General features: G+C 41.3%; 2 protein-coding genes across 4 annotated transcripts in view; both read right to left on the bottom strand.

Moving 5' to 3' along the window:
• Positions 1-4980, bottom strand: part of asic2 (acid-sensing (proton-gated) ion channel 2) — a 374018-nt gene extending 369038 nt beyond the window's left edge. Inside the window, exons 1-2 of one of the 3 annotated variants that reach the window (XM_044181399.1) lie at positions 4769-4980; positions 88-708 (exon numbers count right to left, since the gene is read on the bottom strand). In XM_044181399.1, the coding sequence (XP_044037334.1) occupies positions 88-663 (576 nt within the window). In that variant the 5' untranslated portion in view covers positions 664-708; positions 4769-4980. Of the gene's footprint in view, positions 1-87; positions 709-1493; positions 1791-4768 lie in introns of those variants that run through there. The other 2 variants (XM_044181400.1, XM_044181401.1) reach the window with 2 other exon arrangements.
• A 4014-nt stretch (positions 4981-8994) lies between these two features.
• hrob (homologous recombination factor with OB-fold) lies at positions 8995-18377 on the bottom strand. The gene is made up of 10 exons (XM_044181386.1): positions 18182-18377; positions 17921-17971; positions 16769-17779; positions 16409-16492; positions 15051-15185; positions 13436-13544; positions 11622-11707; positions 11353-11475; positions 11048-11273; positions 8995-10537 (listed from the first exon to the last, which is right to left on the bottom strand). The coding sequence occupies exons 1-10, from the start codon at positions 18191-18193 to the stop codon at positions 10482-10484; spliced, it is 1893 nt and encodes a 630-aa protein (XP_044037321.1). The 5' UTR covers positions 18194-18377; the 3' UTR covers positions 8995-10481.
• Between the last annotated feature and the right edge of the window lie 2 nt (positions 18378-18379).

The raw sequence follows: 18379 nt of genomic DNA, 5'->3' as shown, positions 1-18379 counted from the left end.
TGAGAGCTAGGAGGCTGCAGAAAGGCTCTGACCCTGACTGATCCCAGACAAGAGCTGACATTTAAAAGAAGACATGAGTAGACTCACGGTTTTGAAGTCGCTGTGGCTGCACTCATGGCCTTGGTAGCGGCAGTAGAGCATCATCTCTTTGAGGTCGTGGCCGACCCTCTCGATGAATTCCTTCATGCTGAACGCTTTGGGCCTGTAGGCGGTGAAGTTGGCTTTTTCCTGCAGGAAAGCCAGCACGTCAGGCTCGGCCAGGTGCGGCTGGGGGATTGTCAGGTGCACGTCCAGCAGGGCCAGCAGCTCTCCAGCATGGTACAGATCGTTGCGCGTGAGGCGGCTGAAGCGGTAAGCGTTGAGGTTACAAATGGTCACAGCGGGGAAGACCAGGCTGCTCGACACCACAGCGTCCAGGCTGGTCACATGAGGGTAGGAGAGGAAATAGGCCAGGCGCTCGGCGCTCTCCAGGGCTAACAGTCCCAGGCAGGCCAGCAGAGCCGCAGCCCACAGCAAGCGGCGCACGCTGGGCTGACCATAAGGGAAGATGAAGCGTAGGCCGTGCAGTGTGCTGGTGTGAGCGAAGGCCTGCCAGGAGGTGGGGTGCAGGCTGGAGCTCTCTTGGCTCCCCTGACTGCCACAGGTCTCCTTCAGATCCATCATCAGCCCTCCAGCCCCTCAACCAGGGAGCCCCTGGTGCACTCACACCTGCACAGAGAGAGAGGGAACGTCAATAAAAGACTTAACTTCACAGCCCATAAATAATATTCAGCATATTGATAAAGCAACATAGGAGCTAGAGAGAGAAAGAGAGAAGAAAGGGAAGGAACATAGAGGCACAAAAGAGCAAAATACAAAGAGGAAAAAGTAGGAGGCAAAAACAGAGACCTGCAGCTATACTGATAGAAAACATGAAAAAAACACTGAAAAAACAGCAAATTTAAAGAAAAGCAACAGCTGAAAAAGAAGTAGAAGGAGGCAAAGATTTCCACAACCCAAATAACTAGTACGGAGAGTAAGAGACAGAGGAGAAAGATGCTCCCTCGGGGCATCTTTTTCCTCGCCACCTCAACTCTCAATGACTCCCTTGAGCTAAGAGTTACTGTGGCTGCCAGCCTGCCTGTGGCTCCTATTACACCCCCAACACACACACACACACACACACCCTACCCAAATCCCAAACTGTACCCCCTGCCCTCCATCCTCTCCCCTCTGTGACTGCTCGATTTCATTGACAAAAATCCCAGAGGCAAGTCCTCTGTGACACCCGGAGCGAGAGGTGAGAGTCACTTAAAATGCAAGCCAATCAAAGCTGTCTCTGTGTATTTAACGTCCCAACTCATCTCCATTCAAAAAACACACACACACACACACACACACACACACACACATGCAGTAACTGTCATGCATGAGTGTGCACGCAGGTTGACACACACACACGTCCAGGCTTCTCAGGATCTCCCGTACCCCCAACTAATGACAAGCCTAAGCACCTCTCTCGTTCAGCCTAGAGAGAAGACATCCAGCCAGCGCGAGTGTGTGCGAGTCTGAGAGCGCACGTGTTTGTATGTGTGTGTCTGTGTGTGAAAGAGAGAGAGAGAGAGAGAGAGAGAGAGAGAGAGAGAGACACACACACACACACACACACACACACACACACACGCACACAGAGAGCTGTTGATGATCAGAGCCGCTGGTTAGTCTTGCATGCCAGTCCAAACTCCTCCCGTTTTCCTCTGGCCAGATACATCCGCTTTCCCTCCTCTTCCCAGCTCATCTGTGGCGGTGGCGAACAACAGCGGGGCTGGGAGAGACGGGAGGCGCACACACCAACACACATGCTCACAGAGAGAGAGAGAGAGAGAGAGAGAGAGAGAGAGAGAGAGAGAGAGAGGGAGGGGGGAGTAAGAGAGGGAGAGAGAGGAGGGAAGACGACGCTCTCCTCGCTTGCTCTCTCCACAGCAAAGTCTCTTAATGAATATGTCCCCCCGATCTCCTCCTCCAACACCACCACCTTCGCTCTCATTTGTCTCTCAACGGTTCATATTTCCACATCTTGTCACCACAAACATAGTGATGGATGGATGCAAAACGGGAGGCTGTCGGAGAGACAGATAGTGGAGGGGAAAACAGTGTTGGTTGCTTGGTCGGGGAGGGGGGTGTATGTCATGGGAAGTGGAGCAGAAGTGGAGATGGAGAAGTAAAGGCGGGGAGATGTAGGTTGAAGGGAGCATTGAGGACAAAAATAAGATAGGAAAACTAAAAAAAGCTAAAGCGAAGAAGTGTGTTCACACAGTGTGCACAGGAATGTCACATACAGGAAAGTAATTCAGACAATAACGTCACATGCACAGGAGACAGATACAGATGTAAACGGAATAATAAGTACACAGTGTGTTTGTCATGTGTAATAAAAAATAAAATTGTGATCCTATATTTGTAATTTGAGGTATTTTATCTGTGTGAATAGCAGTGTGTTCATCAATCAAGGGAGAGAGAAAACTGCCAGTATGTAAAGAGATCGGAGGAGACAGGAGGAGGAAGGAAGTGAGAGGAAACTAAAAGAAGGATGTGAGATTGTTAAAAGGTGGTAAAAGAAAACAGACTCAGTGTGTATTCAGACTGAACGTAAATAGGAAGGATACTGGATTTTTTTGGCTGATAACACTTGTATTTTAATTTTTAGAAGAAAAAAAAACCAGATAACATAAGACATATTAACGCCATAAGATAAACAAACATATTTGATAAGGAAGTTAAAAGGAAGTTTTGTTAAAACCATAACAATAACAGCAAATATAGAAGGAAATTGGAAACTAAATATAGCATTTGTATCAATAACAATTGTATACAAAAACACAAACAACATATATGTAGTATTTATATATATAGGTGAATATGTATTATAGGTAAGATAAGAAAGAGAATACTAAATTACATACAAATGCAACCTGTAAAACCTAAAAGAAAATCATAACTACAATCATCAATAAACATGAACTGACTTGGTGTGTAGTGTTGACAAGCCTATTAAATTATAGGCCTATTAAACATTAAATTCATTTTTAATTAATTGTATTCATTCTTGTCACCAATAAATAATTCATCTTTACAACATGAAAGTTTTTTCTAACCATTATTTATGTCAACAAATTGAATTCCAATAAAAAAATGCCTTTTTAAAACTTGATCATTGGCATGATTTCATAAGAATCATCATTTGAACACATCAGTGGGTCAGGCGTGGTGCTGACAGGATTAAGGGCTGAACTGCAAAGAAAGCCACCCTGCACAGACGATATGTTTGCTGTATCATATTGAGATTAACAATGATTATGTAACAATGATATTATTCAAGGTCATGTGGATTATCATCATAATAACACTAGTTGACACTACATGCATGCATTACACCTGCCCCAACACCAACATGCCAATTACAGAGTCATTAATCTGATATTTTTAACACAGCAACAAGCAGGCAGTCTCACAATAGAAACCTGGAATTAAGCAACCAAGGTTTACAGTGATGGTCAATTCAGGAATCAATAATTTACTCATAGTCCAACCAACAGCCGGTCGGTAAAAGTGGGTGGCAGCTCTAAGATAAAAAGTTTTTTAGGAGTGCACAGTTTAATTAAGTCATGTTACATCTCTGCCATCCATTTCCAACATGTAAACTGGCTAATAATAATGCTGACATCTGGAGATTAAACCAATGGTGGAACATAACCAAGTACATTTACTCAAGTACTGTACTTAAGTACACATTTGAGGTACTTGTACTTTACTTGAGTATTTCCATTTATACTTCTACTCCACTACATCTCAGAGGCAATATTTTACTTTTGTCTGACAGCTTTAGTCACTAGTTACTTTTCAGATTACAATTTTTTATACCTTTCCTGTCCAGTGAAAACCATGTATCGCCAAATTTGGTGACTTTTTATTTAAATTGTTAGGATTAAGTGTTCCTTTATGGGTTGACAAAATTCGCCTATGTCTTAAGATAATATATATATATATATATATATATATATATATATATATATATATATATATATATATATATATATATATATATATATATTTAACCCCCTTTGGATTAGCTGGAAAATGCATAGGCTGTTTTTCTGAGCTCATGCAAAGTTGACATTGTTCACACAAGACAGCAACACTACAAACATATGATGATTTGCTGTTGATTAAACTACCCAACAGTATATAAAGTAGCTCAACCTTACACATCTGCAGCAGTAAAATACAACATACACATTAACGCACCAGTAATATTAATCCAAAAGCATCATATATATATATATATATATATATATATATATATATATATATATATATATAATATACTAGTAAAACACTGCATGAGTGTTTAATACATTTTGCTGAAAATACTTAAATTACATACTTTTACTTAAGTAAAGGATCTGAATACTTCTTCCACGACTGTAGTAATCAATAGTAAATAATTATTGTCAGTCATTAAACATGAGGTTAATTCTTTCACCCACCTTTAGTTAATATTAGCTAACCTTTCCTAGCTGAACACTGTTACCTGTATGCAAATTTTCAGACAGGTAGCACCTTAATACTTAACACGCTAAATAGGTTACTCTTGTTTGGCCAGTATTTTACAAAGAAGTTTTTTTTTAAATTATTATAATGTGTTTTATCAGGTTAAAAGTTAATTTCTGCTTCATACCCGTCGAAACATTAACGTTAGTTAGCGTTAACGTTTTGTACGTTAGCTCACCTGTTGCGCTGGGACCTCCCGTTTCTGCAGCAGGCTGGTGCCGCCAACTCGTTGTTTTAGTCCTCCTTCTCATCTTCTTCCAAATAAATGTATCCTTTAGCCATGCGCCATTCTGTTTGTTTACTGATGCACTGGAAATAACTCTTGAACAATACACAGACAGTCTGTTATGAGCTTGTATCGCCACCTGCAGGTCGCTGGTAAAATTCCCAAACTGGTAAACCAACAAAAAGATGGCGGCCGGAAGTGATGTTTTTTTGCGGTTCTTGTATGACGCAAGTAAAATAAGTAGATAATAAAAGCAAATATTATTTAAAAAAATAAGATTAATATAGATAAATTAAAAATGAATTATGATGATAACTATTATGAGCAAGGAGATAAGACATTTAACTTCCATCTAACATTAGATGGAACAACAGTTTTATTTAGTGTGAAACGCATGTAATATCTATGACTTATTTTCTATTTGTTTATTGCGTCTGCCTTTCGTATAATCTGAAAATGTCTTTAAAATAGTCCATGTTGTTGAATGACCTGTGGGGTTTGGCTTTTTTTTTTGACATTTTTTGTAGCCAAGAACAGCACAACTACACCAAATTTGTTTCAGAAGTCCAGCACCAACAATACTGAAATTTCATTTAATGATCTTGTTGACTGAAGAGTATTTAATTTTTCTGTCAAACACAAACTCATTTACACCCACACACACTGACAGTTGATCACACAGTCCTTCTCCCAAGTGAAATTTGCTGTGGTCTCAGCCAGCTGCAGGGTGTGCTGGTTTCTTAACAACTTAATTAAGCAAATCTCCCCTTTTTTCACAGAGGTAATGAACATAGTTTTACAGGGATTAAACAGTCTCCGGAGTTGAAAATAAGGCATTATGCTTTAGCAATCTTATCTGCCTTTATCCATCCAGCCAATTTTCCATCCACAGGATTATTAAAGGCAAGAGCCGTGTTAGCCTCACCATATTCTTCTCTTTTTAATTTGCAAGGTATTAATGATAAAACGTTTAGTGCAACATTCTGAAATATGAGTCTGAGTTTATTCTTTCTGTCGCTGAGTAAAGGCACACATTTGCCTTCTTGACTTGAATTATTGACAGCAGATATTCATTCATACAGTTAAGAGGTGTCAAAGCAAATGAATACATGCAGAAGAATTAAAGGAAATTTAAAAAAAGTGTCTTAGTAAGCCCACCACGGGCTACCAGAGCCACAAGCTTGGCATAGATTCTCCAAGTGAACTCAACCGGAGGTATGAACATTATTCTTGTATAAGATATTCCTTAATTTGGTGTTTTGATGATAAGGCTATGCTAAGACAGAGAGGGAAGATGGAGTGGGAGGAGGAATACATCAAGTTTGAGTGTCACAGTTTAGGCCTCAGTAACTGCTGAGCCATGAAAAAGCCCTCCAGAGTTTAACGGACCTGCACAGTTTTGAACTTGATGCTCTGATACACAACATAAAGCTCCTCTTTCAGTGGCAGACTGGAGATTAGAACTGGGCTCGTTCACATCAGCTGGAAGGTGATCTCTGTTAACTAGCGCGGTAGCGTAAAGCTCAATGCATGTAATCCTCAGAGGCTTTGGTGGAGATGCTTGGCAGCTAGCTGTAGCACGGCAGCTTTCAGATGTGAGCTGATGCACTCTGTAGGTGTAAGACTGCAACTAACATTTCATCATCAACTGACGTCGCTTGAAAGTCTCCCATAAGGGTTCAGTTGGGTTGAGATCTGGTGACTGTGAACCTTGGAAGGCCACAGCAAATTATTCATTCATTTTCATACTCATCAAACAGTTCAGTGGCCCTCCTGCCCTATATGGAAGCATCTGCATTAGTTATGTTTTTCCACTAATTTATTCAGGGTTTTCCTTTAATGTGTCAGCTATCTGTATATAAATCACACACTGTATGTAAATATATGCACTGTAAATTATATGTAAAGTATAGAATGCATTAAGGAAGCTAGCAAACTGCTAGATTGAAAACCTCCTCAAGCTGTTCTGGTGCTTTCAGTCATATCACATGATCTTTATCAGCAAATGGAATTTACCATAATGGAATTGTAGATGTTCAAATTTCCAATTCTTCTGAGCACTTTAACAACTTTCTCTTCCACTTTGGCTTAAAAGTTTAAATTCAAAGTTCATTCTTGACCTTGGAAACCTTTATATTATATTATATATATATATATATATATATATATATAAAAACATGAACTCGATATGATCAAAAGTTCAAGAGTAGCTGGTAAATGGACCTTAAAGTTAGATAGTTCTGTCAACTGCTATTTCTAAAGTCAAGAACAACCTTTGAACCTCAAGATGATGAAGATCATGGAAAAGCTCAGGAACAGCAACTAAATTGACTCTGAGGTAAGATTGTTTGTGTTTGTGTCAACCAATGTTTGTCCTAGTTTGTAACTATTGTTTTTATGAAGTTACATGTTTAAACTTTCACTTTTGGACCCATTTCTCAGTTTTTTTTATATGTGCCAGGAACTTTGTAAAGGTATTTTACACTACACCTGTTATTGATCCAATTATTATTAGGGTGAATAACTTGCCCAGAAAATCATTCCTTGTTTATTAGTCAGTTTTTATGAAATGGGCCACGTTGCTTTTCTTTCTTAGCTTCTATTGTACTAAAAGCATGTTCGAGTCTTTTACCATGAAGTTTGATTTCCTTTTCCTCCCCATCAACCACTACACTAGAGGCTGAACTCGTTAAAAAAGATGGGTGTTGGATATTTAAGGCCTCTCTATCCAAATCTCGGAGAGTTAACAGTACTTTACATCAGAGATGAGAAAAGTTCTCTTTCCTTGTGGGACTCTAAACCCGAGTAAACCACAGATAAGAATCTCTTTTTACATTTTTTTGGGTCAGTAGGCACTTACTACACTATATGCATGATGAGACTGAGAGTAATTACACTTTCCGACTATCTTAATGGATTGTGAAAAATAATAAGCTCTTACCAGGAGATAATGAGGATGTGTAAGTACCAGAGTTGCTGAGACTGGTCATGTGATTATTACCTCTGGCGAGAGGCGATTTGACGTTATAGGGCAAATTATTCCAGGGTGTGAGCAATAGCCGCAGACTTGCTGGAACCGAGCCCTCCTTTTGTGAAGGTCTTAATTGGTAGATGTGCAGATAAGGGAAGGAGGAACCCCCTCTGCACACACACAAAGATAGATAGATTCAAAGAGCCTTGTTCTGTCAAATTAAGTTTCCCTCCAATTAAGAGTTTTATCATCAGGGCTCTTAAATGGGTGTTGGATGTCTGTAGGCTCTCATAAGCTCATGAACTTGACTAATGATGTCCACTAGGACCTGAACTGCCAACAAGCGTGTTAAATGCTACCCCCTGCTGGCATTAAGACTAATGTAACAAATACTACCGGTATGTACATACACCAATACACTGCAGCGGTTCCCAACTTGTTTGGCTCATCACCAGTTAAAACAAAGCTGTTTACTTGTAACCTCTTATTACAGGTAATGGCCTGAGTGTGGATAGGAGTTGTGAGTAGTTTAATTAAAGAGCGATTTTTCTGTTAATTTGAAGGATTTTAAGGAGGCCTGAAGAGGAAAAATGAAAGACAATTGATAAATATTGTTCCTTTTTATCCCTTTAAATATCTAGTGCATTGGTTCCCATTCTGGGGGTTGCAACACTACTCAAAGAGAGATAGGGAAGCAGAAAAACATTTCTGCTGCAGTTTTTTCTCTCTCCAGAATTTCATCCAATCTTTACATTTTGCTTGTGAATACTGGATACTTTTATCTCTAGGTTTCTAAACAACTTGTGATTAGGGGTTGCAAAGCTTAGTTTTGAGGGGCCACAAGCCAAAAAAAAAAAAAAAAAAGTCAGGAACCACTGATATAGTGACCCCCAAAATTTATCTTGGGACTCCTTGTGAGGTCCTGAAACCCCAGTTGGGAATCACTAATCTAATCTGTACATTGTGCAGTCCTTAAGTATTTAGACAGGGACACATTTTTTTTGTGGTTTTGGCGCTATGTACCCCAGCACACTGGATTTAAAATGAATCAATGGCTGTGAGGTTACAGTACTCACTTTCAGTTTACATTTGAGGGAGTTAACATCATACTGGATTAATAATTCTGTCTCTGCTCACCCAATGTGGATGTAAAGACCCACAAATCAAGGTTGGTCTACCCAACCCAAATGACAAAAAAACAAACAAACCTAGCTCTGGTTTTATTTACCCAAGATTTGAGATTGTCGTCAGAGATTTCTGCCACCACCCCAAAACAATGGATGTTTGTGCTGCTAAAAACATTTAAAAAAAAACCTGCGTCAAAAAAAATTCAGCAGCAACATCTCTCTAGAATCAGTGACCTGGTTACTCTGGATAATCTATGAAAATCCACGAAACACACTGTCAACGCTTCATTTATCTGCAGTATAAAGTGGCTTCACTGAAAAGTGTTCACAGTGGGGAGTGTGGATTATCGATTGCCCACAGTACCCAGGATACTGTTTTGGAAAGACATGTTGCTGCTGAATTGTTTTAATGTCATTTCCCAGTGCTTTGAGCACCACAAATGAAGGAGACTCGAAGCCTGGACAAGTAAAACCAAAACTGGCTAGATATCACTAGGGCTGAGAGAGAAACCTTGGTGAACTGTCCCTTTAATGGTCTTTAATACCATATCGAGTTGATGTGATCGACTAGCAGCCCTTTTTACAATAACATGGCTATGATTTCAACACTGAAAATGCACCCTATTCCATCATCCCCATTCTCTCTCTTTTGAACATAAACCAGGCAATTTAAGCAGCTGCATTATACACAAAATGAGGATTAACCTGAATCTGTTACAGTGAGCCAGGGTAGTGGAGGAGTCTGGATCTGGATCCTGTTGGGAAAGCCTCCATAAGAGCCTGTTAGTCACAGTGCGACTTCACCCTGAAGCCCTGGCTCTCTGCAGACAGGGCTGAGTAAACACTTTTTGGTCAGGGAAACCACATGGGACCCTGAAACTACTAGCCTGCAATCCCTGCCCGAAAACCTCTGATACACCTCTTAATGCATGGTAAACAAGCCCGGGTCACAGTCCATCCACTCCACTCTGAGGCTCGGAGAAACAGACACGACTGAAAATGGAGGGCAAGGACAAAAACTAACAGTAAAATGCAGCAGACAAAGAAGCCTCACCTCGCTTTCATTTTGCATAATTAACAAATCAATGCTGTAGAGATTAGTCTTCCATTTCAAGGTCACTGAAGCAAAGTGCAACAATGGATAAGAATGAAAGGAAAGTAAGGGAATTGCATCCTTAATACACACACAATCTCAGAATAATTACAGTCTTTATGAGAATATAAGACGTGAAGCTGAAATCAAACAGAGCTGATTTTTGGAGCATTGTGATTAATTAATGAGCATGTGTTGAGTGCTACTTATAACACATCAATCATCAGTGATGCACAGCAATTACACCGTAACAAAAAACTAACTGTTATTTATGAACTGGATATCGAACACTAGGAAAAAAATGTTTACACCATATACACATTTTCACAAGTTCTTCAGTGGTCAGAGAAGAGATGATTTTAAAGAGGTGATGTCAGGAAAACAAAGGATAACATCTTTAGTGTTATTCAGTCGTGAAATAACTCCAGTCAGCGGAGACAGTCTGTACAGAAGGTTTGCTGATGTAACGTTACATCAAAAGCTGTAGGTGTCCTCAGGCAACTCTCCCAGGAGTTCATCCAGGTCATCATCTGCACAACAGACATAGAAACATGAAACAATGTGTAATTCGCTCCAATTCAACTGACATGGTCGTAAACTAAGAAATCATTACCTGCCTGGAATTAGTTTTGCAAAGTTAAATTGAATAATGAAATTTTTTCATGGAAATATGTAATCCTAACAGTGTTTAAAGACTTTTGGGGCATTTTTTCCTTTATTGGACAGCAGACAGTACAGAGTGGACAGGATACAAGGGGAGACAGAGGTTCCCCAGCTGGAAATGAACTGGGCAGTTGCGGTTACGTGGTTCGCGCCTTAAACATTCAGCTATTTGTTGACGATTTAATGTTGTTTTGTGTATAGAATAATGCAAGAACAATGCAATCAGAAACTTCTTTGTTTTGCTACCAGACAGTGCGGCTGTTTTATTCAGCAAAACTTACATTTACTGGAGTCTGACACTTGGCAAACCCAAGATTTGACTCGAATTAATCTCTCTCTCTCTCATCACAAGTGTTATTACATACGAAGGGTCCCACCTGCATCCCAGCTGGAGTCCTGTGGTGCTGGGTTCCCAGCAGGCTCTTGGGGGCCTCTGCTGGAGCCGGCTCTAGTGTCTGTTGGGGCTTGAGGGTCTTTGCCTCCCTCTGAGCATATTTCCCCCTCTTGTCCCTCATCATCCTCCTCGTCAAACACCAGGTGCATTCGAGACACGGGCCCCTGGAGGACACTGGGAGCCCGAGCAGGTGACGTCAACATCGGCTCCTGGATGGGAAGAAAAAAGTTTTGAGGAGAAAGCTGAAGTTGACAGAGCTCGTTTCCAACTGACCGTTACGGTGCTCACCAGGACGAGCGGGGGGAGCTGAGTGGAGGACAGACTGACTCCATTAGGGGTGTAGATCCTCAGCAGGTTGTTGGGTGTCACGTTCAGGTAATGGTTACGATGGGAGGGGGAAAACACACCCACCTGTCCACAGAGCGAGCGGAGACGGAGGACAAACACCATAAATGGGTTTGAAACCACTAAACATTTAGGTTAAGCTGAAACACTAAACTGCAGTTACCATCATGGGTGAAATTAAAGTTTGAAGAAATGGCAGCGGCGAGTCTTACTTGTTTGAGCAGCAGCACAGCTCCGACCTTCAGCTCCTCCACTCTGTCCTCTAGGAGCCGCCGATGCACTGTTCCCTGAATCTCCCCTTAAGTCAAAAATATTATCAACAGAACAATGAGTGCAGTTAGCAGGTCACTTAAAAATAAGGAATGGTTGCAAGTCCACGATGTTCTTAGGTACTCTAAGTTACAATTGACTGACCTTTTTAATGCCAATGTGAATGAAATAAATTCACAACTCCACTTACTGTACACCTCTTACAAGATAGGTCAATGGAGGAGAAACAAAATAGCATTAAAATAAACATTTGTTGGAAATATTAAAGATGCTATATTAGCAAAGGCATACACAAATTAACACCTTTATCCTCTTCAAATCTAGATTTTCCTTGTAAAGAGTTCTCTACCGATTTAGTACCGTCGCACTCACGATGGACAGTGTACAAAAAAAGATTAAAAATCAATGCAGCAGAACCTGAGGTGTGTGCGTGTATGTGTGTCTATAAAATATCAGAAAATAGTGAAACATGTCCAAAACTTTCCCAAAGCCCAAGATGACACCTTCAAATTGCTTATTTTGTGCGACAAACACTCTAAAACCACAAAAGGTATTAAAACTACAATAATAGAAAGAAAGCAGCAAATTCTCACATTTAAGAAGCAGGAAGCAGAAAATGTTTAGTATTTTTGCTTGATAAATGACTTAAACCATTCATTTGGTGATTCATTTCCCCACCGTTTGATTAAAATCGCCTGATCTTTTCAACACTAGTGTGTAGTCACCAACAGGCTGACAGCAGCTTCTGAGATAACTGCCTGCTGGAGAAAAAGCTGCAAACCTTTCAGTAGGTGGGAGGCATATGACAGAACGGTCCCTCGTGGTGTCAGAAGCACTTAATACCCAGCCAATGCTGATGCCAATCTCCTGCAATTGAATCACTAATTAGGCACTTAAGTCCGGTGTTGAGTACAACATCCACTCCTGAGCGTTAATAATCAGTGCACCTCATGTGGCTGGTCTCTGGGGGCCATGGCAACCAGCTCAGCTTAGAGGTAGATCAGACAAAAAGGGTGACAGCTCAAGACGGAGAAGGAGAAAGAAAAGAGGCTTCCTGCTGTAGGGATTACAGATGTGAACTGGACTGAGTGGATACTGTATATAAACGTACAGATGGGTGACAAGTGTCTTAGTATGGAGTCAGGCCGCCACAAGCCTCCAGCTTCAGTGCTCCCTGCAAAGTCTGTGAAATTCTGTTGGAGGGATGAACACCAGTCCTCCACAAAATATTCCCTTTGTTTAATCAGGTAATCTCACTGAGATCAAGACTTCTTTTGCAAGAGCGACCCGAGTACAGCAGATAGAAAGAAAAGCAAACATAGCCAGACATAACAAAAGGACATATAGTATCAAAGACATCACTAAAGAGATTTGAAGATACCAGATGAGTTTGTATTTTAGAATTTGGTTTTATGGAGATGCTGGTGGAGAGCATTGTCTCACATTGTGACAGCTCTGGTGCATGGAAGCATCTGCATTTGATATGTTTCTCCACTCTTTTATTCAGGTTTTTCCTTTAATTTGTGTGTGTGTGTGTGTGTGTGTGTGTGTGTGTGGCAAACCGCTTAAAGCTCCCCCAACACCTCGCTCTCTTTCTTTTATTCACATTCACTTCTTTTTTTCTACCACTTTACAGTTTTCTCAGAGCCTGGAGTGTTTTTACCAGCCTCATGATGTTTCAGTTATTTATTGCAAACTGACACAGATTTCTATAATGAGCCAGTGTGATTATTGTGTGTGTGAGAGTGTCCACTACCTGTTGGGTCTTTAAACACAGCCTTGGCATCAGCGTGTGTGTGGATGATGCTCTTCAGGAGCACGGCCATGTTGGGCACTTTGTTTTTTGCCAGCTGTTTCAGTGCAGCCTGCAGTGATGAGGGAAACAAATGAATCTAGATATAATCTCTAGATAGTAGATAAGTATTAACTCAGTAATGCATGTAACCTCCGGAATTATTTTACAAGAGCTTGCAAACGATTTCCATCCATATTACTGTCATGTGTAATCACTTCTGGAGCTGTGATGAGAGCTGAAATGATTGATTAATTGATTCATTGACAGTCAGAAAATTAACTTGCAACCATTTTGATAAACAATTAACAGGTCAAACATTCGCTGGTTCAAGTTAATAAAATGTAAAGATTTGAAGCTTTTCTTTGTCATATATGATAGCAGACTGAATATTTTGGGATTTTGGATTGTTGGTCAAATAAAACAAGTTTTTTTTTTACATTTTATAGACAAAATGATTTTTCAATTTTTCGAGAAAATATTTGTCACAGTAAATAAAAAAATAAAAAAATTGAAGCCCTAAACATTTTACTCGAGCTGGGATCACATCAATTTGTCAATAATACTGTAAGAAAATAAGTAAAATCCCCTCACTCCGGTAACTGTTTTAAACTTTACTTGTAACAAATGCATTTGTTTCTATGCTAGCCATGAAAATCATCCTCAATAACAATGCTGTTTGGCTTCTTAGACACAAGTTTTAACATTTCTGCGAGCAGGTTTGTTCAAGTAACAGTTTTACATGTGTTCAGTTTTTTTTGGCAGCAAGCGATATTAATCAATAACTTTGTCCAAATATATTACTCTATTAAATGTCTTATTATCCCAGCCCTACATCGTACCCCCCCTCAATTTCTGTTCTCACCATCAGCACAACATCTCCAGGTTTGTGGGGATGTACTGATGTCGATACAAAGCCAGCAGTGAGGCAGTATTTACTGTTGGGATCATCCTCGCTCCCCGCTGCATTAGATGTAACATGTTATTGTTCAGTCAACAGAAGTGGGGAGGGGTGCGTGTTAATTTGTTTATTCATGCAAACAGGGATTTTGGGAAGCTGAGGTTCATGTAAACAGCTTAACCTGAATGAGCTTAGCCAGCGTCCTGCCAGTGACTCAGTGCATGTAAATGGAGCCTGTGTCAACAGCCACGACAGAAACCAACATGTTTAAGAGCTTGCGACGACTGCCACTCAAAATACTGGTAAGTTATTCCACAGAGGTCGACACACACATACACACACACACACACACACACACACACACACACACACACACACAGAGAGCTGAATAACAGTCTCCATTAGAGTGATTGATGAGTGATCGTACTGTTTATAATTACAAAACTCCTCTAGTACAGTTCCTTCATTTGTCCTGATTATGTCAATAGACCTCCAGCAGCAACACACAGTCTGTTATGATAGAGGATAAATACATTTAAAAAAAAACAAAACTGCTTGACCTAAATAAAAATGCACTCATTGCGATGCTTGAATTGAGTGGAATTGGGAAAACAGTTTTCTTTGAATTTTTGTTTGTAACTGAACAACAAAAGAGGGGTAATGGTCATGGGAGATCACCTTTCGAAGTACCATGACAACACTGTAGGAGTGCAGGAAGCACAAGCGGTTCCTCTCATCCAATCCCATCTCTGCCTTCATCGCCGCCCAGGCACCACCGCTGAACTCGTCTTCCTCAGTCTGTGAGCTGGAACCCTTCAAATCAAATCAAACCGTTTATACACTCAAAGGCATACACTGTGCACACCTGGCTTAAAAATATTAGGTTAATATTTTTTGTGTTTGTGTTTTATCCTCTCTGCCTCTTTACAGTGCTCAGATGGTAACTGTGGCTCTGCTGCAATCAGATTGTGTGAAAATGAATTTCACACTCAGGCTGGAACGCTTCAGTGTCTGGTTCTGAAGGTACAACAGCAATATAAAGAAAAAATGCATCATGAAATGTTTGGGAAATCAAAACCTAACCCTGCCTTCACGTCATGTCAGAAATATCAAAGCATGTTGTAATTACTAAATAGTAAAAACAGAGATTTTCTTCTATGAGCTGTTGCTGACAAGCCTAAACAAAAGTCATGTTACAAACAATGGAAGTCCTGTCAACTGCAGACAAGAAAATTATTAGTTATTGCTCCTCTGTTCCACACACATAAAACAAAGAAATGTGCCTCTTGTCTTAATAACGTGACAAAAACATAAATTCTGTGAATACACATCCATCCACTTTCTATGCTCACTTATCATGCATGCATTGGGTGAGAGGCAGAGGAGAGGGCCATCGTGCCGCCGCTACTCCTCCGATCTTCATGGGCACTTGTTCCCATTCATGATAAAAACAAAAATAAGTCTCTTTTGTTTCAGAGAGAAAAAGAAAAAAAAAAAAAGAAAAGAAAAAAAAATACACTTTCAAACTTGAAGTAGGAATTTCCCAGTAGGACCTGAAGGCAACAGTGTGTAATTAGAGCTAACCAACAGACAGGATGCACCAACCTAGACTGTCTCTTAAGGAATTATCACATTAGAGCTTAAACTTAGGCAACCAACAGAAAATTAATCTGTAACTATTTTAATAATCGATTAATCGTTTAAAACATTTTTAAGTAAAAATGACAGTAATTCACTAGTTCCAGCTTCTCCAGTGTAGATATTTGCTGGTTTTCTTTGTCTTCTATGATATTAAACTGGGTTTGAACTGTGGATCAGACAAAACAAGACATGTGAATGTGTCAACTTGGGCTTTGAGAAATTGTGACGGGCATTTTTCCACACTTTTGTGACATTTTATAGACCAAACAATGAATCAAGAAATGAATCAACAGATTAATACCTGATGAAAATAATCGTTAGATGCACTAGATTAAATAAATGTTTTGGTTAATGTTGTGTTTTGTGCAGATCCCTGTGTCGTATGTTTTTATTACCTGGCTTGGCAACCGGGCCACAGCACCATGAGCAGGAGTCTGAGGGACAGAAACCACTATGTCGTCCAGGCTCCGACCCTGCGGCTGGGAGAGAAGAATCGAATTATTACATGGCACCATGGAGGAAAAACAAACACATAACCGATAGATTTCCTTGACAGTCATTTCATTACAGCTAAAGAGATGCAGCAAATTTTCTGACCAAAGAGACTATGAGGGTGAGATTATGTGTGATTTGACTACTCTGGTACTTTCATTTCACAGGATGCAACGTCAGCACAATGCAACCAGGCAGATACAAACAGATGTAAGGAATTTCTGCATGGCAGAGGAAGAGCACCAGCGCTGGATTTGACTAACCTGCTGTGGCAGGAGTCCAGCAGGACCAGGGAAGCGTCGGGTCCTGGGCCGGTGAGGCTCAGAGCGAGGCCTCTTCTTAGGAAGCTTATTGGAGGCAGATACCAGCTGGACCAGGCGGTTGGTGAGGACCGGTGTGTGAAGGGGATGAGGGCTCAGAGTGGAGGAGCTCACAGACGGGGAGGAAGAGGGTGCTGGGGAGACTGTCTCAAAGAGGCCACGGCCTTGAGGGGAGGGTCCTGGAGTTGCCCATGGTCTCTGTGGCTGCTGGGGCCTGTTGAGAGTCCTGGAAATGGGGCTGGGGGCAGGATAAGCCGCTGTAAGGCCAGGGAAAACACTAGGACTCTGTGGAGGGATAGATAGAAAAGCAGGGCGGGGATTTGGAGATCGCAGAAGAGGAGTGGGGAGGGTCTGAGGAGGTATGTTATGACTAGATGAGCCAGAAACCTGGCGTACAGTGCTGAGCTCTCCCAGGCTCCGATCAGATCGTGTCTCAATCCCTCCACAGGTCGGGGGTCGCAGCGTTTTGGCTGAAGATACAGGACTGACCGCGGGCGCAGGTGGGGTTGGAGCAGGAGGTTGAAGCGACTGCCCCATCTGGCGGTCACACTCATCCAGGTCTGCTAGGTCAACATCCCACTCATCAAAATCATCCTGCGCCACGCAGGGCTTCAGCTGCCCCTCAGAGTTAGCATGACTCTGTTGTGATGCCAAATTAGGCGGAGCATTATTCAGTGCGGGAGGACGGGGGTGGGGAGGCTGAACGGAGGAGGAGGAGGAGGGGAGCTGTCGCAAACCCGAAGCAACAGTTTGTCCAGCAGCAGTGTGTGTGCTGCTCCTTGATGCTGTGCCATTACGCAGGGCAGCTGATCTCTCTCCAGTTTGCTGAAGGCAATTTTCCTCCGGCTCTCTGAGAGCAACAGAGGGGGCCCGCAGCGTGCAAGATGACACAGCAGCTGCCACATCGGCTGGTCCAGACGCTGAGCGGACAACCCAGTCTGTCCCCAGCAGGTCCTGAAACACACACATACATACATAAACAGTGTGAGAGAGGGGGGAACAGAAGGAGGGTCGTTATGTTACAGTGTGAGCAGCCTGCACTGACAATTAAGTTAACAGTTGAAATCAGGTGTGTTTGAGGCTGCTGGGAATCACCTCATCATCAAAGTCCTCGCCAATGCTGAACAGGCCACTTAATTTGCAGGTCTGTAAAAGAGGCAACAACACACTGATGACATGCCTTCACAGCATGTGCAGCAATAAACGTCCAGATGCTATTTAGAAGATGAAGATGGCCTAATAAAAACTAGACGTGTCTTAAACAAACGTGTTACCTGTGTGGAGTGGACGTCTTGTTAGCATATGTTAGCTTAGTTAGCTCTGATTGTTATTAGTTTGCTGGATTGGTTTGCTTACCATGGCAGTCATGAGATATCGCGATGAAACCCGTATTTGACTGTTTGGACAGATTCACCAAACTTACTGAGACATCGAACGCCATCCAATAACGGCGTTTAAATATAATTTGTGGTTTTTACGACACATTTAGTTTGACAAGCAAACGCTGCTAGCCAAATGGAAAAACTTTAGGTGGGCTGTGCTGCTGCTTGGTAC

Source organism: Siniperca chuatsi, linkage group LG21 (assembly GCF_020085105.1).
Source record: "Siniperca chuatsi isolate FFG_IHB_CAS linkage group LG21, ASM2008510v1, whole genome shotgun sequence".
Lineage (NCBI taxonomy): Eukaryota > Metazoa > Chordata > Actinopteri > Centrarchiformes > Sinipercidae > Siniperca > Siniperca chuatsi.
The sequence above is the reverse complement of the archived record's forward strand: the minus strand, read 5'-3'. Positions and strand labels throughout refer to the sequence as shown.